The 23768-nt window shown below is 35.6% G+C and overlaps 1 protein-coding gene across 2 annotated transcripts in view; it reads right to left on the reverse strand.

Annotated features, from left to right (window-relative positions):
- The window catches only part of LOC149800010 (uncharacterized), a 137838-nt gene that overhangs the window by 64718 nt on the left and 49352 nt on the right, over positions 1–23768 (reverse strand). For both annotated transcript variants that reach the window (XM_089959537.1, XM_089959538.1), the window contains exons 10-11: positions 2552–2634; positions 2093–2132 (exon numbers count right to left, since the gene is read on the reverse strand). In XM_089959537.1, coding sequence (XP_089815663.1) covers positions 2093–2132; positions 2552–2634 — 123 coding nt within the window. The remainder of the gene's footprint in view (positions 1–2092; positions 2133–2551; positions 2635–23768) is intronic.

A 23768-nucleotide genomic window follows, 5' to 3' on the forward strand; every position in this document is an offset into this window, starting at 1 on the left:
TACGAATTCCAAGAAAAGAAGGAAGCTATTCAACTTTGCTGGAAGCAGACTATGGTAACACACTGGATCATGATGCTTTTAATTCTTGACCTCCAATAATAATTGGTGTAGGGAATAATGTTCTTTGACAAAGAGCTGGCACCGGAAAAACACTAAGCAATGCAATAACAACAAGTAAAGTATTACTGCCATTAAAACCAATGGTTACTGCTAGTAGTTGCATGTCTAATTCAGACACGGATTATAGACGGATTATATGTCGTTTCTTTTGTATATACTTTAGTCTTAGCTTCTGTATCAATAAACATCTCAAAATGTCATCCTTAACTTGAGTTTTCAAAAATATTTTTCATACTGCTTTGTTAGTAACGATGATGTTTCCAATGAACATTCAACAGGCATGTGGCACTAAAAAAGCCCAAAAATATTGGTGTATTCCTTGATGGAGCCTAGCCTTAACATTTCTCAACCTATATATATATATATATATATATATATATATATATATATATATATATATATATATATAATGTTATCATGTCTTAAACTGTAGAGGGGCCCCGAATGGTCGAGTGGTCTAAAGCGCTCTCCGTTACAGATCACTGCCATCTCACCTCTGTCTGCATGGGTTCGAGTCTTGGATTCAGCTAATGTGGGTATGTGAGAAAGCTTGCCAGTAGCTTCTCGTGGGTCGGTGGTTCTTTCCGGGGTTTTCCGGGTTCTTCCTCCACCATTAATACTGGCCGCCATGTATAGCCTATTGTGTGCTGAAAAATGGCATTAAGCCCTACAACAATAACAACAACAACTTAAACTGTAGAAGTTACAAGTGATTTGCATCCTTTCTACTTCTGACATAAATATTTATAGTGACCAAAATATCTTAAGAAAGATAACAGAATGTCAAAGACATTTTTAGAAATTTTGTTAAATCTAGGCCTGGACCTTACTGCTCAAATCAATACTATATTTGCAGTAAAACCTACTCTAAAAGAAACCTGTTTTACAAGATCACCTACCTTAAACAGCAAAATTTAAAGATTGCATGAAATTAAGGTGGGGATAAACTTCTATTAAACAACCAACACAACTAAAAAACAAATCTGTTAATGCATAATGTGCCAGCAGAAAAGCATCTATGCCATCTGCCTGAAATAATCAGTATAATGAAACATCTTAACCTGTATCCATTGCTGCATCATATGAAAGCACAGATGTGACTTTGCTTTTTTAAATTGGACACTTGTTACATACAAATGCAGTACATGTTTATTGGTAATCAATTTTTTAAAAGACAACAAATTTGATTACTCTCTATGCCTGAGGTTTGTATTATTATGTACATGTGTGTGTGTGTATGTACGTGTGATTTGGATTTTTAACATAGCTTTAACAATTTTTCAGCATATCATTATGATGTCTGTAGTGTGACAGTTTATAGTGATGTCTAGCACTGGGGCACATTATCATGACTCCAGGCAGACCAGTCCTAACACTCACCTCTTAATACTGAGCGCCAAGCAAGGCAGCTGTTAGTAGCCTTTTTATAAGTCTTTGGTATAACTCGGCCGGGGATAGAACCCAAGACCTCCCGCATCTGAGGCAGATGCTCTAACCACTAGGCCACTTGGAACAGTCTATTATGTACATGTCTTTCTGCAGTCAATACAATACCTACAATCTGTTCCTATCATATGTTTCCTATTTGTATAAAAATAAAGTCACTGTTCATGTCAATTAACAATCCTCTTATTTTAACTAATTCCATTAGCTTCTTCTTGCTGTGAAACACAGTGTCATCATTCAATAAATGACAATCAGGACATGTATGGGGTGTGCAGCAGTTCACGGATGGAACCAGTTACTACACAGTCATTATTTACAGCCAACCTCCTCAGTACTTCATGAAGAAAAAACCTGCGATATACTATAAGGTATATTTTGTCTCTGCAAATAAGGCAAAATACTGCAAAGAATGACGAGTAGCTGAACATCATGTGGTAACTGGTTGCGTTTTTTAACTTGTTCCATGTGGCAACTGGTGCTGACCCACTAAGAACTTTTACTGTACTGTCATATTGCAGATACTTACCATTTTCTTTCAGAATTCTGAAATACAGATCAATCTTCTCCTGCAACAAAAAAATGTTACAACTTATTGCAAAAAGTTTTAATAAACAGATTGGCAATGCAATTTTCTTCAGTTTAACCAGATATTAAAACAAAACAATAATTAATATTAACATTACAAATTGTTGTTATCCTCATTTTTTACTATTGGCATTCTTGTCATCATCATCACCTAGATGACTGTGATCACATATCATGCTTCCTCACAATCTTTGTTTTTCTGGAACCATGTCATATTTTATCACCCATTTCTAGAAGACAACACTATTTATAATCCTGCAATTCTACAATAAAATTTATATATAAAGTGGAAAGTTATTTGGTAAATAACAAGGTATTTTCAAGTCAAGATTTCACAAAGAAGTAAAACAAAACTGGCACAGATTTTAATTCACTCATGGCATAAACTATCAGGTCTTACCATTGTTTGCTTAAGTTTGGCTTCCAGTTTTCTCTGCTGTGCTCCATACTTGCTGTTTTCACTTTTCAGGTTCTTGTTTTCAGCTGAAAACAGAAAATATTTTTTGCCTACTATGAATAATTAAAAACATGATACATGTACATGTATATTTTAAATATTAAATGACAATGTTAAATTTGGCTAATAGTTCATTTCAACATGGTCTAAAGGAATATTCTTCCAGTTTTCTAACAAAATACCAACCAGCAGCCATGACAATATCAAAGCTCTGTCATTCTGAGCAAGTCCCATGAATGTCAATTTCAGTTAGAAGTCATGGTAGACAGCAGTGCCCACTATTACATATATCTTATTAATTTATATTTGATTTAACTTAATTGTTTGTAAGTTTTAAAATATTTTTTTTTTAATTTCATTACATGTCAATGTAATGTAATTTTGTTTACTAGGAATTTGATATTTTCCTGAAAATTCAATTTGACCTGAATCTTTTCATAAATACCTGATAAAAGAAACAATGTTTCTATTGCTGACCTAGTTCCTAGCCTTGACTGAGGGTCAAGTAAACAACATTTTATTTTAATTTTATTCTCGATTAAAATGATTGGTATTATCAAGGTCATGCAAGGAGTATGTGATTTTCTTATATGTAAACAGCCTCTATTTTGCAATTCTGGGTTTACCAAAATTGCAGTAGTCACATTTTATAATAATGTCTATAGAGATATTTCTCAGTTTGGGCTTTTACTTGACACTGGAAAGTATCTGCTGTGACAGTTTGGAGTTCTATTTAATTTTTATTCAGATTATTTGGATTCTAAAGGATAATTATTTTTTCTGGAAATATTTGATTGCTCATACAGAATTCTTGGCCAAAGATATTTATTAAAATTTTATTCAGAATTCAAACACCAGAATATTGTTTGCTGTAGTTCACAAAGGACTGTACACATCAGCTCTATACTGACTACATTATACATCATCGCCTTCCAACTTGGATTTTTTTTCGGAACTCAAACTTGAATTCATTAGAACATTTTATTACTAGGACTTCTAAAATTCTGGGATTATTTTTGGATTTGACTTTAAAACCTAAGTTCTTATTATTTCATTTTTACATAATTTTTCCTGGGAAATAAATTATTTGTAAAATTTTTCAAAGCTTGTTGTTTTCACTCTTCTTTTGATACTGTTTATTAGAGCCTAAACATGTAACATAAGACCATAAATTGTTGTATAACTCAACCATTACTTCAAGATATTGTGGGTAATTTTCTGCAATGCATTATCAGTAAAATTGTTACAATGTTATGCTTTTAATAATTCACGACCTATAGTTAATCTTGCTGAGATTTAGCCACATGAACTTCAAAATATGGGTGATCTATACAGGAAATTTGTTCAACTATCAAGAATTGTTAAACAAAATAAATAAATAGATGATTGCCAAGGGTATTGCTATGACACTGATGATATTTGCACATTTTCATCATTCAGACACACATGCTCACATGCAATACAAGCGATCCTCCTGCCAGAAGACACTACAGGCATACAGGTCTACCAGAAGCAAAGTGCAGAGATTAGCACGGCAGTTTGCAAATGAATACTGGCTTCAGCTCTGTCAGAGTATCCAGTCAGCAGCAGATATTGGAAACATCAGAGGCATGTACGATGGCATAAAGAAAGCAATGAGTCCCACGAAGAAAGTGACAGCACCACTGAAGTCTGCCACAGGCGATACCATCCACAACAAGGGCAAGCAGATGGAGCATTGGGTAGAATACTACTCCGAACTGTACTCCAAAGATAACCACGTGACCAATGATGCCCTCAATGCCATTGAAAACCTCCCTCTCATGGCCGAACTGGACGAGAAACCTACTGTAGACGAACTAAAGAAGGCCTAAGAGAAACTGTCCCTAGGTAAAGCCCCAGGGAAGGATGGCATCACAGCAGAACTCATCAAGTGCGGATGTAGCATGCTGCTCACACACCTGCACAACCTCCTCTGCCAGTGCTGGGACGAGGGTGCAGTGCCTCAGGACATGAGATGCTAACATCATAACCCTGTACAAGAACAAGGGCGACAGAAGCGACTGCAACAACTACAGGTGCATATCACTTCTCAGCATCATGGGTCACGTTTTCGCACACGTCATCCTGAACAGACTGCAGATGATTGCTGACAGAGTTTACCCAGAGTCGCAGTGTGGGTTCCACGCAGAGAGGTCCACAATCGACATGATCTTCTGTCAGGCAACTGCAGGAAAAATGCAGAGAACAACACAGACCCCTCTTCCTGGCCTTTATAGACCTCACCACGGCATTCGATCTGGTCAGCAGACACGGACTCTTCACAATCCTAGCGAAAACTGGTTGCCCTCCAAAGCTGCTAAGCACGATCCAGTCCTACCACGATGACATGAAAGGCACAGTGCAGTATGATGGCTCAACATCCAACCCCTTTGACATCTGCAGTGGAGTTAAACTGAGGGCTGTGTCCTTGCCCCCACGCTCTTCGGCATCTTCTTCACAGTCCTGCTCAAGCACACCTTTGGGACGTCCACAGAAGGGATTTACCTGCACACACGATCAGACGGCAGACTGTTCAACCTGGCACAACAGAAGGCAAAGAGCAAAGTGCATCAAGTAACCATCAGGGACATGCTCTTCGCAGACGATGCTGCTCTAGCCACCCACACAGAAGCTGAGCTTCAGCACCTGATGGCCCGCTTTGCTAAAGCATGCGATGAGTTTGGGTTAACCATAAGCCTAAAGAAAACAAACGTGATGGTTCAGGACACAGACCCCCCAAGCATCATCATCAACAACTACGAACCTGAGGTGGTGGGCCAGTTCATGTACATCGGCTCTACCATCACCAACAACCTCTCGCTCGATGCTGAGCTCAACAAGCGGATCAGAAAGGCATCAACAACTCTCTCCAGGTTGTCGCAGAGAGTGTGGAATAACAGCATGCTGACCATGAACACTAAGATCACCGTGTACCATGCATGCGTGCTAAGCACTCTCATGTACGCCAGTGACACCTGGACTCTGTACGCCTCACAAGAGAAAAGACTGATTGCCTTTCACATGCGATGCCTCGGATGCATACTCTGGATCACCTGGAGCGATCAAGTAACAAACAACGAGGTGCTCGAGCATGCCAAGATTCCCAGCATGATCACACTCCTCCGCCAACGTCGCATCAGATGGCTGGGCCATGTACGTCAGATGGATGACGGACGGATCCCCAAAGACATTCTTTATTCGGAACTCGCCTCTGGCAAAAGGCCAATAGGAAGACCACATCTCCGCTTCAAGGATGTCTGTAAGGACGACATGAAAGCCCTTGATATCGTTGTCAACACCTGGGAAGAGCTCACTCTAGACAGATCAAGCCGGCGACATGTCCTGATCACTGTGTCTGAAAGCCGGAGAGGACAAGCAACGCTTGCTAGCTTATGAAAGATGATCACAGAGGAAGAAGAAGCAGCTCCAACCAACACCTGATGCAACCTTCAAGTGCAGCAAGTGCAGCAGGGACTGCCACTCCCGCATTGGACTACTTAGCCACAGCAGACGCACAACCACCAACCGGGACATCTCTCATGGGCGCAGTTCCATCGTCTCTCAAGACTAATGGATGCCAACAACAACAACAACAGTTCATCAAAGTTTTTCACAAAACACCTTATACCCAACACACTCATAATGACTTGCTGAGATTTAGCCACATGAACTTCAAAAAATGGCTGATCTATACAGGAAATTTGTTCAACTACCAAGAATTTTTAAACAAAATAAATAAATAGAAGATTACCAAGGGTATTGCTATGATACTGATGACATTTGCACATTTTCATCATTCAGACACAAATAATGTAGTTTATTTTGTTGAAAGATACTTCTAGTGTTACCCAATGTGGAAATGCTAACTGCTATTCAATAAACAAACATCACCTTTTACTTGTCCTCACAAATTTCCCTTCATATTTATTCATAATTAACTTGTGAATTTTCATGGACATTTTATCATTGTCTTGTTATACATGTCATCCTTTCAAGCCATTCAAAGCATCAGCTTCACATTCCAATATGTTGTAATTTTTATAAGACCTGTAATAAAGTTCAGTATAACTAAAATATAACCAACTGTCTGGATGCCTACAGATGCAATACTTCCAAATACAGTGAAAACACCTCTGTATCATGTTTCTTTAAAGATGATCACAGGTGTGGCTCCCAAAATTTCATATATTATTTCTTTCATACAAGAAAAAACCTATTTTTCAAATAACGAAAAGTCATGTGTAAAATATTAAATATCATTTTGGGAAAAAGATTATGTATAAATAAATTCAGATAAAATATTGAGGCATGGATCCCAAACTTTACAATAAATTTACTAATTCTTAAAGTACTGCAAAGTTTTGTGCCAAAAGAAAAAAAAGAGCTCAATTTAATGATTTGGCAATATGTGCTGTATTTTTTTAAAGAAAAGGTGTACATGCTAATCTTATTATTATTGGACCATTCATAAAGCCAGTAAGTCTTCTCTGTGTCTTTCTTCAATGCATTTTGTGTACAATTGTTGCTCAAAAAGAAGAATGTGTGTGTTTGTGTGCGTGTGTGTGTGTCTGTGATCTGGATATTTAACACAGCTTTAACAATTTTTCAGTTATATCGCTACAAATTTGTCTGCAATGTGGCAGTTTATAGTGATGTCTAGCACTGGGACATCATTCCACAGACATGTAGCATGATGTCCCACCCAGTCACATTATCCTGACACCAGGCTGACCAGTCCTAACATTAACCTTGTAAAGCTGAGCACATAGAGGCAGTGGTTTGTGCCATTTTTCTAAGTCTTTAGTATTACTCAAAAGAAGAAAGATTATCATCTGAATTTACTGTTCAAGAGAATGATTAGCCCTAAGTTACATGCTGTTAGCTTATAGATTATTTAGGTGTTCATTCAAGCATATAATGTGATGGGGAAAACAATTTTGACCCCATAATTTAAATCAAATAATTTGCATAACTTTTAATGGGAAAACAATAGACAATCAGTGCCTGGTCAATCATGCACATCCAATCAAACAAGTCCATGGCCCAAATTGTCTGGAACAGTTTGGGTCACTGCCACACACATTAATAATACCCTGACCCCTATATTTGAAACCTTTTTATTTTCTTGCTTCAGATCATTTACACACACAATGAACACTGATTGGAACAGAACAATTTAAGTTGTGGGGATGCTGTGAATGGCTTCTAAAATAAAACATTCCACTCCCTGCTTTTTGTTATGAAGTAGAGCAAAGTCATAGCTATACAGAAAAGACACAACAATTATTGGGTTTCTTTTATTTATTTGTTCCTATGTCATTCATAAAATGACTCAACTGTTTTCTTGGAACTCACTCTGTATCCATACAATGGAATGGTTAACTTCCAAAATGGGTTTAGGCAGCTTACATGTAGAATTCTCATGCCAGTACATTATGTGGTCAATATCTTTGACCTCCTGTATGAATTTTCAGCTCAAGTGCATGTACTTTTCAAGTCTAAACTCCTAATGTCTGAATTATGCATTTTATTGTGATTTCAGAAATCAAACTCGCTTGACATGCCCAGCAAATACAAATGTTGAGGGGAGAAAAAAAACTTTCATAAGTTTGTGTGAATGTATTAGCAAGAAAATGATCTTGGAAATATTTTTTAATAAAGAAATTATCCTTCTTTGTCCAAATTTTTGATGTAACTACTATTACAAATACAACCAGATTAGGCTGGTGAGTATACATATTCTTAACTATTAAGACCTATGTTGCCGATTTTGTAAACAATTAAATGTATGTACCTATATACAATGATTTACCATGGTAATTATGCAAATAAAGCAAGTAATTTTCTGCCTTTTTTCTACCCCCCACCAAAAAAAAAACAAACAGTGTGTGGGACACCAATGCATAATTTTCTACAGCTAACAGGCTTGCTTGGCTATAACATATGGTACAAAGTATGATATTGTTTTGTGGGCTGACCCCAATCATTTTTGGGCTATGGCAGGTTTAACTGTATGTAAGTTTATGATTAGAAAAATGCAGTTTAAAAACAAGGAGTCCAAGTAAGCCTCAGAAGAGTACATGAGATTCCTATCTAGTTGCTGTGGTCACCAGATGGTTGCTGGGAAGCCCATCAAAAGAGTGACCTGAGCAGAATTTATTATGACAGTGTTTCTCTTTATGCACATCTGTGTGTCAGGGACGCACGCTGGAGAAAACTGACGCACATATTTTGCTGCCGTGCCTTTTTTTGACGCAAAGGTTTCGCATAATGCGATCAGGATTTATTTAATATCCAATGCATTGGACGAGGGATGGCATCGTGTATACTTTGAGCGTAGGCATTGACTGGTTCCCCCGCTTTGTTTGCTCCATGCGTTGTGCTCCTCTATTCATATAGCAGAGTGCAATGCAGGGAACATATGAAACAAGAAACCAGACTAGCATAGGCAATGTTATGATGGAGTAGCTTCTGCTAATCTCGCGAGCTCTCAAGCGATTTCCATCGAGCTCAGCAAGATTTCATCTAGATGTTTAATTTCAATGCTTTTGCACAAAAAAGTGATCTCCAGATTAAAACGTTGTGCACTAAGAATCATTAGCGAAGAAAGTGAAAGAAACAGAACAAAAAAGAGTAACTGTGGATCTAACTTTAATGAAAATGGAGAAAATAATTCCATTGACTGGAATACAGCACATCCATCCATTAGGATTACCAGTGTGACTTCTGATCGCATAATTGCGAAGACTGCAAAAATGAATAATCCTTTTGTGACAGGATTTAAGAATTTTTAAAAATCTGCCCTCGTTCGCCACAAGATATCTGGAGAACACATTATAACCCAAGACATTCTTTCACAAGAAAGAAATCAGTAAACCTGTGGAGACAAATGCGTTATTTGGATTACAAAGTCAGGGGGTCATTGCAGATTTTGTTGGTTTTTATCTTTGCTGTAATAAAAGAAAGATCTTAAAGTTCAAGTGTAACTTATTAGAACGAAGATGAATCATTAGCCTCCTTGATTTTTGGATAAATGTGTTCTAGCACAAAGTATAATAAAACCGATGATAGTACACATTTTATGACAGGCAGTAAATTAACTGCCATTTGGTTAAAAAGACTTATCAGGTTTTTTGTATTGGCTTGTATGTAATACGTTGGTCTATAATACTGCTTCAAAAAGATTATAAAGAGACTGTTAAAAGTATGACTTTAAAAGAAAAATGAACTAATAAAATTATTCTTTGAATGGACAATGCATTTGTTTATTAATTATGCATGTTGGTTTATTTGTATGTTTAGAGAGAGAGAGAGAGAGTACGTTATGCAAGTTGCAATATTCTATTTCAAGCTGAAAAAGTCAGATGAAAATTTGTCAGTACATTTTTGACCCCCACATTTTTTATTTGACCCCCAGTTCTGACACCAAGGGTTTTTTTTTTACCCTCAATTTTACACCCCTGGGGGATACACTGTTATGAGAACATTTCCACAAAGACTGAATAAATAACAAAGTGCTTTAAGAAAAGATGTTAAACCTATGATGTATACAGTTGCAAGCTACCAGAATTTTTGACAATAATGAAAACTGGCATTATGGTTTAGGAGAAGATATAATTAGATTTCTGCCTGGTTGCTGTGGAAACCAGACACTTGCTGAAGAGGCCACCAAAACACAAACTTGGTAGAACATACCACACAGAAGAATTCTGGAAAACTGGATCAAAATTGTTGTTCAGACCAGGCTTTTACAAAGCTTAAATTACTATGGGAGATGAACCATTGCTAAGGATGGTTTAAAAGAACCAAGTAAAATAAATGAACAAAACTATATGCGTGTTTTGTTCTAGGTTGGCAGAAAGAATGAGTTTAATACGGCATAGGGTTGTGTCAAGGCTGTTAACCAAGATGTATTCACAAGCCATATCGAACAAGTTGTTTTCACTAACTCAGAAAAAAACATGAATGTGGTTTTATACTTATTACAACCCCCACCTTCTGAGCTTTTTAAATATGTCTAACTTTGCAGTATGAAATTTTTTGTTTTTAATTTGGATTTATACAACTTAGATTCAGAGCATGTAAAAAAATCATTGGCATGCATATATAAGAAGACACAGACATTGTTCACATTAGGGAGTGTGATATAGAAACATGAAATGTACATATGTATCAAATGCCAGATCATCCATGTAGCATTAAATAGACATATAATAAAGATCAATCCTACAATGTTTGATTAAAACTGACTCAGACATATTGGGCAGGATTTAAACAAATTTATATTTATTGATTCACTTAGAATGTACAAAGCAAGATGCATGACAGATACAAGACAATATCATAAGCTTACACAGCCTTAAGCCAGGTAGGCCAAAACTTTATATCAAGGATACTTAGCATCAATCAAATTATTCTTTCAAGCAATCTTTATCACATAGACCTGTACTTGGGTAGCTGAGCTACATGTATTTGAAATCATTACAGGACTTACAAATTAAGGTCACATACACACACACACATATCAATACGTGCAGTAGAATTCCTAATCTTCTGTGAACCTTGGACTTTACAAAAGAGTATCAGGTCAGCTTGGGTTTGTATATATTCTACTGATAAATGATAAACTGCACACATTTTCAGCCTTACTAACTAGTCAACATTAAGCACTCCCAGGGAAAGTGTATGCCATGCCTGAATAAGATGGTAGCAATGTAAGTACACCTCTCTTAAGTGGCATTCTGACATCTGAATTAGAATTCTATGCTCATGCTTTTCAAATAACCTCTGAATTCTTGATGTTACTAAAGATCTAAAAAAAGCCCGCATAGATGCTGTGATAGAAAAAACACACCAAACAAAATCTGCTCACAAATCATGGATGCTCTACAACAGTGCCTTCAATGACTCATAAGAAACCTTGACTGAAGTATGATTGACAAATGGACAGACACACAAATGGACAGACAAACAGACAAGAATAACAATATGTGCCCCTGACATTAAAGGGGGATATACAAATAAATTAAGATGGACCAATTATTATTGGGATATACATTTACTGAAACTTTTCAAGATTAACTTTAAGGTGAAACTAATGACTGATCTGTCATTTAATTGTTTCACTCAATAATGTATTGCTGTGTTAATGTTGACGACAGCTTGATGAATAAAAGACTGTCTTAGTTGAAAGAGCAAAGATGAAAATCCGGTGTATAGCATATATAGCTGTGTGATGTGATGTGATGTGATTTTGATTTTTAATGTAGCTTTAACAATTTTTCAGTCATATCGCTACGATGTCTGCAATGTGTCAGTTTATAGTGATGTCTACCACTGGGGCATCATGCCGCAGACATGTAGCATGATGTCCCACCCAGTCACATTATCCTGACACCGGGCCAACCAGTCCTAACACTAACCTCTTAATGCTGAGCGCCAAGCAAGGCAGCTGTTAGTACCGTTTTTGTAAGTCTTTGGTATGACTCGGCCGGGGATCGAACCCACGACCTCCCGCATCTGAGGCGGACGCTCCAACCACTAGGTCACCGCAGCGGTCCATATATAGCTAATGTTTCACGTGTATGGTTCAAAATGACATTGCTATAGCATCATCTGTGCATTTTCACACTCAAAATTTTTGCATAAAATTAATTCCTAAAATATAATTATTTATATATTGTCATCATTTTATTTGAAAGAAACTATAATTACTTATTTTACTTAGAATTACTGGCACACCTGAAACAAATAATAAAAAACTGTATGAAAAATGACAGACATGGCAATACATTGAGGAAAGTAAGCTGGTATGATGTTTCATTACCTGTCTTACTCCTTAATCACTATCAGCACTTTCTGGTGAACATCTTACCTAGAAGTGGTGAGTGATCCCAATGTCCTTGGAGATACCATAATCAGTGTTTGTATAACCATGATTTGATGTCTGATAACTTCAATAATGCTACCAACACCAAAACTACATAACAGATACAGTTATGTAGGATTCATTACATTGTCCTGTGACTAGGAACCTGCGTATATTAAAGCTTCCAGGTAAAGAAACTTTAATACTTTTACTATTAATATTTAACTAAAATTGACTTCTTTTCTAATAATCTGTGACTTTTCTAACATGGCATGGTTTATTAAAAAAAAATTTATTTGGACTGTACAAGTTTGATAGCCTGAATGTTAGTGTAATATGGTCTCAATAGTAGTGAAAGAAACCCCAAAACCTGGAGAAAACAAATTAATTTGGATGGTCAATCACTGTGCCCTGACATGTTCCACAGGCAGGCATCCATCATAAAGCTGTAGAGGTACAAAGCAAATGCCGCCTTCATTAGTTACCTCTTATGACATGCAAAAGGGTAAAATGCACCTATTATATATTCCCGAACCTACAAGGAGCCCAAATTGAAAGAAAGAAACAAAAACTTTGGTTTGGTTTTGTGTTTTACAGCACAGCAATATTTTGTTGTTGTTCAAAGCTGAGCCATTTTAATTAAAAGTACAGTGCCTTGCTCAAAGGTTCACAACAGTATAGCTGACTAGGTTGATCAAACTGAAGATCTGAACAAGTACCATTTCATCATGAGTTTGCCATGCTGTACACTGGACCCTTGTGACTCCTGTTTCAATAATATGCCTCCTAGGATGTGCATGAGGGTACATTGGGCTCATTATACACTACGAGTGCAAGGAGAATGATGAGGAATATACTGAAACCTGCTGCCATAGTGGAGACTTCTATACAGAAACCTGCTCATAAATATCAGCTTTTATACTTCTCTTTCCTTATGTTTTTTTACTCCTTATGGAGGGCACCTGCCCATCAAAGAAACATCTTAAAGTTCCTATTGTCTTTTATTGACAGGTTTTAATATATATATATATATATATATATATATATATATATATATATATATATATATATATATATATATATATATATATATATATTTGCTTCTTGCAACTAAAGGTATTATTTTTCAGCAATTTGAACATACTAGTATTATACTGAGGGACTGGATTAAACTCCCTGCTTATGCAAATGAGGTACCCAGAGCACTGTATTTTAATTTGTTGAAAAAACTCAGAGAAGGTCATTCATTTTTCAGTAGATAGTTTGCAAACACTGCCATATAACTATTTAATCATCATTAACATAAGAAACAAAAGTTAGTTTTATTGGCAACAGATGAAAGGGTGTATTGATTAATTTATCAGGACATTTAAGTACAATTTAGGAACAATAGAGTGTAAATAATGAATTTTGAATTTCGTGTACAATTTGCACAATGGATATTGGTAAATAATTTAGCAAAAGTTGCATGCATATAATGAATAAAATGTATATGTAAACACTCTCAGTAATGTATAGTGAAAAAATATATTAAAACTAATTAAAAATATTAAGTAATTTAATTTACCCACTGTGATATTCAAGTATAGTTTCTGAACTGTGAAAAGATACTTTTTCATTGACATTGTCTTTGAACCTGATCTGACTCAAGAAGTTTCAGTTAGAAGACAAACAATTATTCATTGCATATAAAAATCACATCAACAGCAAGTTGTAAACAATGTTTACATTGGAAAAATTTGTTATATAAAACAGGTCAGCGAAGGTGTGCAAGGCACATGAGAAACATTAAAAAAGAAAAGCTATGCACTAAAATGTGACTGCATGACAATGCAGGAGGTAGATATATTCAATTGGTAAAATGTTAAACACAATCATATAAGTTGTGTGCATAGCTGGAAAGAGCTATTTTTAAATTAAGCAGCATCAGTGTGTTTTATTACATTGTTTCCAGGGCTAGAATCTGAATTAAATACCCTCTGTATGATGAACAGTATATATATGTGTGTGTGTGTGTGTGTGTGTGTGTGTGTGTGTTTGTGTGTCAAATTATCTTATGCTTCACTTCCAACACTTACCCTGAATCCTATTTGCTCTGGTTATAAAATGAGCACAACATGAGTTACCATAATCATTTGGTTATAAATTGCGTCCAGGTGCAAAAAACATCTACTACTGCATAATATGCCAACAAATCCGGGTCTACATTGATTGTTCTACTAAATACTCCAAACATTTTGCAAACACCTGTATTTCCTGGCATAATATGTGACAGCAGATTCATGCCTATGCAGTCTGCTGATGGACTTCACTTAAAAGCAAATATATACGATACCGAAGACATTATTCTACATCTACATGCCTTTTTTTTAGAAAAAAATGATCTTATCACATTTTGTGTACATTTTACTATGCAGACATTTACTAATATATAAAATCACAGATTAGACTTTCCTTCACAAAATGACTTAAATTCAATCATCTCCTTTTTCAGATCCACCTTTTCGGAAATCCTGGCAATGTGCATAGCTTAGACTAGATTGTCAGTATGAATTCGAGAAGTTCAACTTTTCTTACTCTTCTAATATTCTTGATAGTACAAATCAGCGAGGGACTTTGCAGCAGCGATGAAGATGTACTTACCATCATGCCACCAGTAATTGCAAGAGAAAGAGATGGAAGTGCAACATTTGTGTGTACAAACCCTGAGGGAATCGAGGGAAATCTACAGTGGAGTAAAAATGATACTACGATTTTATCCATGAATGACAGCCGAATAAAAGATGAAAATGGTACTTTGTCTATAGAAAACATTATTGAGAGTGATGCTGGTGATTATATATGTACAAATACCGACACGAACATCACTGGGACTGGACATTTGAAGATTTATGTTATGCCATCCTACTTCACAGAGGCCATGATTGTGATAGGTATAAATGTAGTTCTTATTGTTATTTTCCTCATCTGTACTGTTTGGACAACTGTGAGACAAAAGCGTAACCAGAGACAAAAGAAAAGACTTGGAAAAAGACAAACATATTAGTACACTGGTAGATCCAGGAGGCATTCTTGTGGTTCAGCCAAAGGCAGGTTAAACTAGTACATTTAGTGAAACAAAGAGAAAAATGAACACACCAGTTCTTCAAAAAAAAATTTAAAACTTTAAAAATCAAAATACCAAAATCAAAACCCTGGATTCTACTTTTGTAGCAACTGCCCCATATCTGTCATGTCACAACTGGAGATAAACATTACCAACTGCATGGGACTGGTGTTTATCCAACACGAAATAACCAAATACATTTCATCTGTTAATCATTTATGTAATGGAAAAAAAAGAAATTTAACAGACTGGTATCAGACAAGTATAAGCATTTATATGCATCGATAATGTAACAAACCAGGAAAGAGAAAACGTTTGATTTGTTTTCTATTTACCTCTGTCATTATATAATGAATTCATACATGTACTTTTCAAATTATGTGCCAATAAAATAAAATTACATATTTTTTTACAATTTGTATAACTATCTTCTTAAATTATGTTCTAAATACCATGTAAAACTTATCTGGTACTTCTTCGATGCAAATGACCACTACAAATTCTTGGAACCAATGTAGTAGTTCTGAGAAAGATCAACAAAACCAAGCATGGGTCAATTGATCAATTGCCAATTTCACAATTTGCAAAAGAAAAAATAATCATTTGAAAAATATACATTTTGTTGCATAGAAGACCAAAATAGTGATTTTGCAGTGCAACTTCAATCTCATATTTTCTCTGCATTTGTCCCTTACGAGTTACCATTACACCTGCTTATAAGTAGAGTCCAACTGCAAACAACATTGACCCTGATCTGATTAAACTGAAATGGCTTAATTTTAATCTTCTTTTTATAAAATTCATTACATTCAGTAGCAGCTATATGCAGATTTTTCATGATGTAATCAACAATTATATGTTGTCTTCCTAACTGGGACAACCTCATTTGATGTGCATGATTTGGTCTCATCCACTAAAAATACACCCTAGTTGTTTAATAAATGAACTACATACCAGTAAGTGTATTGATTTTTTTGACAGAGCAACTTTTAACAACATCTTTAAAAAAATTAGTAAGTAAATAATATGGTAAGTACAACAAAATAAAATAAAAAAATTCACAGACTTCATGAAGGATGATGACTGAGTTTTCATGTTGGCTGAAATTGAAATCACTTTAATATGTTAATGTAAAAGGTGTCCTATTAACAGATATCAAACCTATTTAGGCATAGATTGCCAGGTTACAAACTGAACTTATAAGTGAGCCTTGAATCCAGGAGGGTTTTTCTCTTAAGATGAGGGGTGTCTCCCATCCCTATCATCAATGAAGTTTCCACTTTATACTCAAAATTATTATTAAAAAATTTCTTTTCACACCTTGTGTCCATTATGCGTGTGTGATTTGGAATTTTAACGTACCTTTAATAGTTTTTCAGTCATATTGCTATGTTGTCTGCAGTGTGACAGTTTATAGTGATGTCTAGCACTGGGGAATCATGCTGCAGACATGTAGCATGATGTCCCACCCAGTCACATTATCCTGACACCAGGCCGACCAGTCCTAACACTAACCTCTTAATGCTGAGCGCCAAGCGAGGCAGCTGTTAGTACAATTCTTAGAAGTCTTTGGTATGACTCAGCTGGGGATCGAACACACAACCTCACACATCCGAGGCAGACAATCTAACCACTAGAGCGGTCTGTGTCCATTATGCTGCGATGAAATTGAATTATTGAAATTATGAACAGCTGATGAAAATTATAAACTATTTTTGAACAGGACATTAATCATTCTTGAAATTGTAGTTTTAGCTGTTCATGAACTTCAGTTCTTGAACAGTTTATGAATAACTTCAAGAACAAATGAAGTACCATTCAAGTACAATACTATATTATAAGAGTTAAGAATGGTTCTTGAATGAATTTATGAACATACCAAAAACAGTTATTCTACTAACACAAATTGAAACAGCTCTTTAAAAAAAACCTCATGAATGAATAGTTCTTGAAAGAATTTGTGAACATGTCTAGAATAGTTAAAGAACTAAAACAAAAACAGTTAAAATTCATGAAAATTTTAAAAGATAATTATGATAATAGCTGGAAAAAAAATTATGAATACTTTAAGCACACACAAGCTGGAGTTGAAAAAACTGAAAACTAATAAAATGTATGTTCTTTGATTCTGAATGTAGCATGACTCAGTGAAAGTCACTATGTCATACCTTTTTATTATAACTGCAAACTCACCACTGTTTTCATTATTATTTAAAATGAAACTAGACAATTATAAAATTGAATGTCTAAAGACATTTAAATGCATATCCTCAGAACTTTGAGGTTTTGATGATTGGAGTTAAAAGGTAATTACTGGTGCCATTTATCAACAAATTGGACCATATAAATTGAAGGACACCCTGGGTTAATCGTATTCATATTTCAGCCATGGTTATAGATTTACAGATCTATATTATTTGTAGTTTTACACCTGTGTACAATTTTGTACACGTTGATGCTAGACTGATCTCATTTTTTTATGGATTGGACATGGACAAAATTACCACCTGCATCATATCGGAAAACCAATGCATAATTCGATTGTGAAGTTGATGCAGATGAAGTAGGATATTTTGTTTTGATGCCGAACGTCTCATTCAAATCAAACATCTGCATTTTCTTCAACAGTTCTTTGAAATTTATCTGTTTTGCTGCTGGAGCAGTCTACAGTCCAGTTTCATCAGACATGGCATATTTTACTATCTAATTCAAGGAGATGCCTGAATCGGACAGCTAATGAGCTATATTGGTTATCAGTAAATGACAAAGTGAATCAATATTTCCATTCTTGGATTTTTATTCAAATTATATATTTTAATCAAATCTTCAAGAACTTTATAGAGCATGAATTGTTCCGCAACATAAGTTCTTGAACAGTTCATGAACGTTTCATGTTTAAATGTTCATGAACTGTTCAAGAACTAATGTTCTAGAACAAGTAAAGAACATTGTTTTGGAAAAATAGGCCATTAATTTTCATGAAATGTTCATGATATTTTCACAGGGGCAGTATATTAGTGGTAAAGAATTTATGTGATATGTGACTGTTAACTGGCTTACACAGCATGAAAATTTAATTACTTATTTGACAGACAATAACTTTAGAGTAATCATTAGATTATACACGTGTGATCAGTAATAATTTTGAAAAGATCAAACACATTAATGGATCATGGTTGTATTACTACAGTGCTCAAGCAAAATGAAAAACATTACTTGGATTATTTTGGCATGGTCACTTTAGTTTGTATTACAAGTTCATTGAGATATATTATACTTTGTGTGATCTTTTGTAATTCAGAAAGGATTAAAGAATTTTATGAATAATGACTGGATTACTTGTTACTAAAGAGCTCAGGTGGCTAAAAAACATACAGGTCTGGCTTTGGTATAAAAGGTTTTCAAGATTTCAAAGTATCAGTCATCTCCACACAAAAAAATGCCATAATCTAAAACAACTGAAAATTATCAAGCAAAATTCAATAAGAGAAAGAAAAAACCCCACAAGAACTTCAGTGGTTGGAATCGATTTCAAAGGGTCATGAATATGTGTTCCTCTATTCATGTAAAGTTGATTTTAAGAGGACCTTCCAAATTTACCCAAGAAAGCACAGGCAGCAATCAGCCCAGGCAGGAAACCCACTTCGCGGTGGATTCAGTCATGCTGTACTGTACTAACACTGCCACATTCCAATACAGTCCCTAAAAATGACATTTTCTCTTCCAAGGAAAATTCCTCCTGTCTACTACGGAAACCTGGATCAAGTAATGGCACATCATCTTCAAAGGGACAGTATTGAGATCAACAATGATGATGACTGCCAGAAATGTAAGCCAGGCAATAGTCTACCAAGAAAGGCTATCTATATATGCTTGTCCTACATGTACATACAAGGTCAATGTACACTGCAACAAGCTACTGTAATAGGACTGATGTTGTTGTTGTTGTTGTGGGGTTTAACGCCATTTTTAAGCACATGATAGGCTATGCATGGCGGCCAGTATTAATGGTGGAGGAAGAACCCGGGAAGAACCACCGACCCACGAGAAGCTACTGACAAGCTTTCTCACATACCCACATTGGCCAAATCCTAGATTCGAATCCACGCAGACAGAGGTGAGATGGCAGTGATCCATAATGGAGAGCGCTTTAGACCACTCGGGGGCCCCTGTAATAGGACTGATGCGAGGAGAAGATGTCTATATCATGGTATAGAACAAACACAATTTTCAACAGATGCTGTTTCTGACCATTTGAATGCTAAAACTTACAGCAATGAAAATCCTCATGAACTGAAGTAAAGACTTGACCAGAATTTGAGAATATCCTGAGCTGACCTAAGTTCACTCTCTTTAATTGCATGCATTACACATACTTTTCTCAAAGTTAAACAATTAGCCAACTCAACAATATGTTCTGCTTTATTATCAAATGAAAAATGATCTTCTCCAGCTCATCTTCAACAAATATCCCCATCACAAACTTACTGCTCACTATGTGGGAAATCATTGGTGTTAATACAATACTACTTTTCTTAATTATGTCCCATTACATGTCTCAGTGAAGTATACAACTGCACTTAAAATACATGTCATTTCTTCACCATTTTGTGGTTTGTTTTCAAAGTTGGCCTTCATTATTAAAAACAGGAATTTTTAGTTTTGTCAATGAGTATTTGGAATAATAATTTATGCAATATAAATGTCACAAAAGACATTAAAGCTGGGATATAGTTTTGTAAAAATTCATTCAGTTCCTTGTTCAGCAAAATTATCTTGATTGATTCCAGATCTGTATTTATATTGTAGAGTTTTTTTGGTCATATGAAACATAAGCTTTATTTGAAATGGTCACTTAGGTGCTGTTGCATGACAATAATGGATAAATATTCACAAGTTTCAATTTTTTAAAAATATTTAACAGAATTGTACATGTATGAAAACAAAACACTACATTCTTTTACTCTCTCTCTCTAAATATATATATATATATATATATATATATATATATATATACACATACATACACCGCTCCCTTGATAACTCGCGCACAACGGGGTCCAAAAACATCGACCGCACTATAAGCGAGGGCGCAAGTTACCGAGGGACCTATAAAAAAAACTAATAGAGATGGAGATCGACAGAGAGAGGCGAAGGGGGGGGTTCAATTGTTAAATACTCGTTTTACAATCGTGCTGAAAATAACTGTGAATAAATATTTCTTTACAAAGGTGTTGTTCGTTTTTCTTTATAAATTACCTTTAATTTCTGGATAAAGTATCTTGAAAAGATTGTAAAAACAAACTTTATTCCACGAGGTATCAGTACTCTTAACATGTGTATCGCTAAACACATTGTGTATTACGTCACTGCTTTTTGTGTTGATTTGGATACATTCTAGTTTTATTGTTTGTTCAAAATGAATTCATATCGAAAAATGACAACGTCGAAACTTGTGTTGCTCTAAAAAAAATCTGCTATCACTAGATAGATAGATAAGATAGATAGATAGATAGATAGATAGATAGATAGATAGATAGATAGATAGATAGAGTAAAATGTAAAAAAATAAATTCACAAAGATAATCCATTACCAACCATGAATTTAATGGGTCTAAACGTCAGACAAGTAAAAAAAAAAATAAAAATAAAAATATTTAAATACAAATACGAGAGTGAGAATACGACAATATTTGCTGGGCAATTGTCTAATAGCAGTAGAGCTTTCTCCTCTAAGCCCCTGGATCGCAGGTGGTTTCTGACGGCGGGGACAAACAGCTTAGAAAACCACTCCGTAAATATTGTTGCAGTCATCCATGCATTTCCACTATTTCTATATACAAATGGAAGGGTGTCCATATTCATGTGATGAAAACAATGGGGAGACTTGTATTTGCCAACACATAATGGTTTCATTTTATGTGTGCCAGTTTTGTTAACACAAAACAAAAGTGTTAATCTCTCTTTGTTCAGCCTGAAACCCTCATTTTTGTGTGTATCATCTCTGGTAGTTAGAGTTTTGTCTGGCATCATCCGATAGCATAGACCAGCCTCATCACAATTATAAACTTGGTCGTCTGTATATCCATCATGGGTCAGTATCTCTCGGAGTTGGTTGGGATAACTAGATGCGGCAGCCTGATTTGCTGAGCGTATCTCTCCCGACAACGAATTTTGTTTTATTCCATGTTGGCGCTGGAATCTACAAAGCCATTCATGGCTTGCCATGAAATCTGAATCAGTATCCATAGTTTTGGCCATTTTCTCTGCCTGGGACTTGAGAATTGTTCCCGAAATCGGAACACCTTGTTCACGTTGCTGTGTGAACCAGGTGTACACAGCATCATCTAATTCTGTGTCGTTTGCAGTGCGTGCCCGTTTCCGTTTAAATCTATCATGAGAATCAACTTCATGCAAATAATCCCGAAATTTCTTCTCATCCTTGAGCCAACCTCTGAGTGTCCACTCGGCAAGTTTAAGTTCACTACAAACTTTTGATCTTGATTCACCATTATGAACCCTCTCTATGACAGTAAGCTTTTCATTCACCGAGTACGCCTTTCGCTTGATTCCCTTGATCTCCATGATCACATTTACAAATAATTAAGATAAATTACTGATTAATATATACTTTAATGACAATAAGTATGTACTATTTGAAACCATGTTCGATTGGTCCAATTAAACTGATTGATGTTGAGGCACGATATTGACCACAAGAGTTTATGCATGTAGGATTTGCATTCCTTTGAACTTTTGTATTTTTGTACGTCTTTTACCTGATTTGACACAAAAGACCGACTTAACGTGATAAAACAAAGCAGGTCTATTTTAATTGATTTTTACAATGCAACAAACACTTCCCCAAGTCGTCGATCAAAACGCAGCCGGCACTTAATTAGGTTCTCACAGATGTGCTCGCGGGCATCGATGTGACAGTCAATTGACTCTTTTCATGTTTGAATAGAAGAGAACATGCAATGATTATACTGCTTACACTGCAACACAATGAAAAGATTAAAACACTAATTTCCCCTGACAAGGCATATTTAATTAGTGTTCATTTCATTCAGTGTTGCCACCTGTTAGCATTTACTATAATTCATTGATCGCTGTTTCGCCGTATACATATACAGTATTATTATTTACAATGAACTGAGAAAATATTTTTTCCGATAAAATCTAAAAAGATATGTGATTCCTTATTAAAACCTGAAAATTTCACGATGTTAGTTCTAACTTTTCGGGCACTAACCGCCATTTTCGACGATAAAACAGGTGATATATCAAGGTTTCATTCATCAGTTCTGATCATGATTTTCTTCATTTTTTAAAAATATTTTCTTTAAAAGAAACGGGATCCACGCCGGACACCGCGTTATAAGCGGGTTCGCGAGTTATCAGGGCGTGAGTTATCGAGGGAGCGGTGTATATAGACATGTATACAGACATACATACATACATACATACATACATAGGCAATGGTCAATTACAACAGTTTCTGTTCAAATCACATGCTGAAGATCACTGGAGACTGCATAATCACTGGGCCTTATGACAATCTTGATTGAGACTGTAGTCTCCATGTTGAATGTTTCCTCCTTAAGAAACTTGTTTAAGTCAGATAGGTCAATAAAAAAAAACTCTTTCTGCTTTTTTTTATACAAGGAAAATCCAAGAATAGAAGTCCAGAGACTTTTTATTTTCCACCATCTCTCTACTGTGCCCTTTCACAGATGGGTATACACCTCTTCCCTTAACTTAACCAGATTTGACTAGTGAAAAAGAATTGGCTTCCTGGCCAGAGAAGGATTTTCCTGGAACCAAGGCTTGTATCCATTCTTTATTACAAAGAGGACTTTAAAAAATTATTCTGTTACACTTGACTGAACATCTCAAAAGCTGGCTAGCTGAGCACCCATAGGAATCCCTGGAAGATGAATGCATGATAGGAGAGAATTGTGGTTTCTAGGATTTTGCCCTCCTTTCTGAAGAAAGTGAGATAAGCCCACTAACTTCTTCCCTTGAATTGTCTAACCACTTCTTCTATCTTGATACAGGTCAATGGGGGGATTGAACTGGGATTGCTTACTAAACTGAAGCTTCATCCATTGAAAGAAATTCATAGAGGACTCCAATGTGTGATAATGATGAACATGCTTTCA

This window comes from Sinohyriopsis cumingii, chromosome 5, assembly GCF_028554795.1.
Source record: "Sinohyriopsis cumingii isolate HCF-2022 chromosome 5, ASM2855479v2, whole genome shotgun sequence".
NCBI lineage: Eukaryota > Metazoa > Mollusca > Bivalvia > Unionida > Unionidae > Sinohyriopsis > Sinohyriopsis cumingii.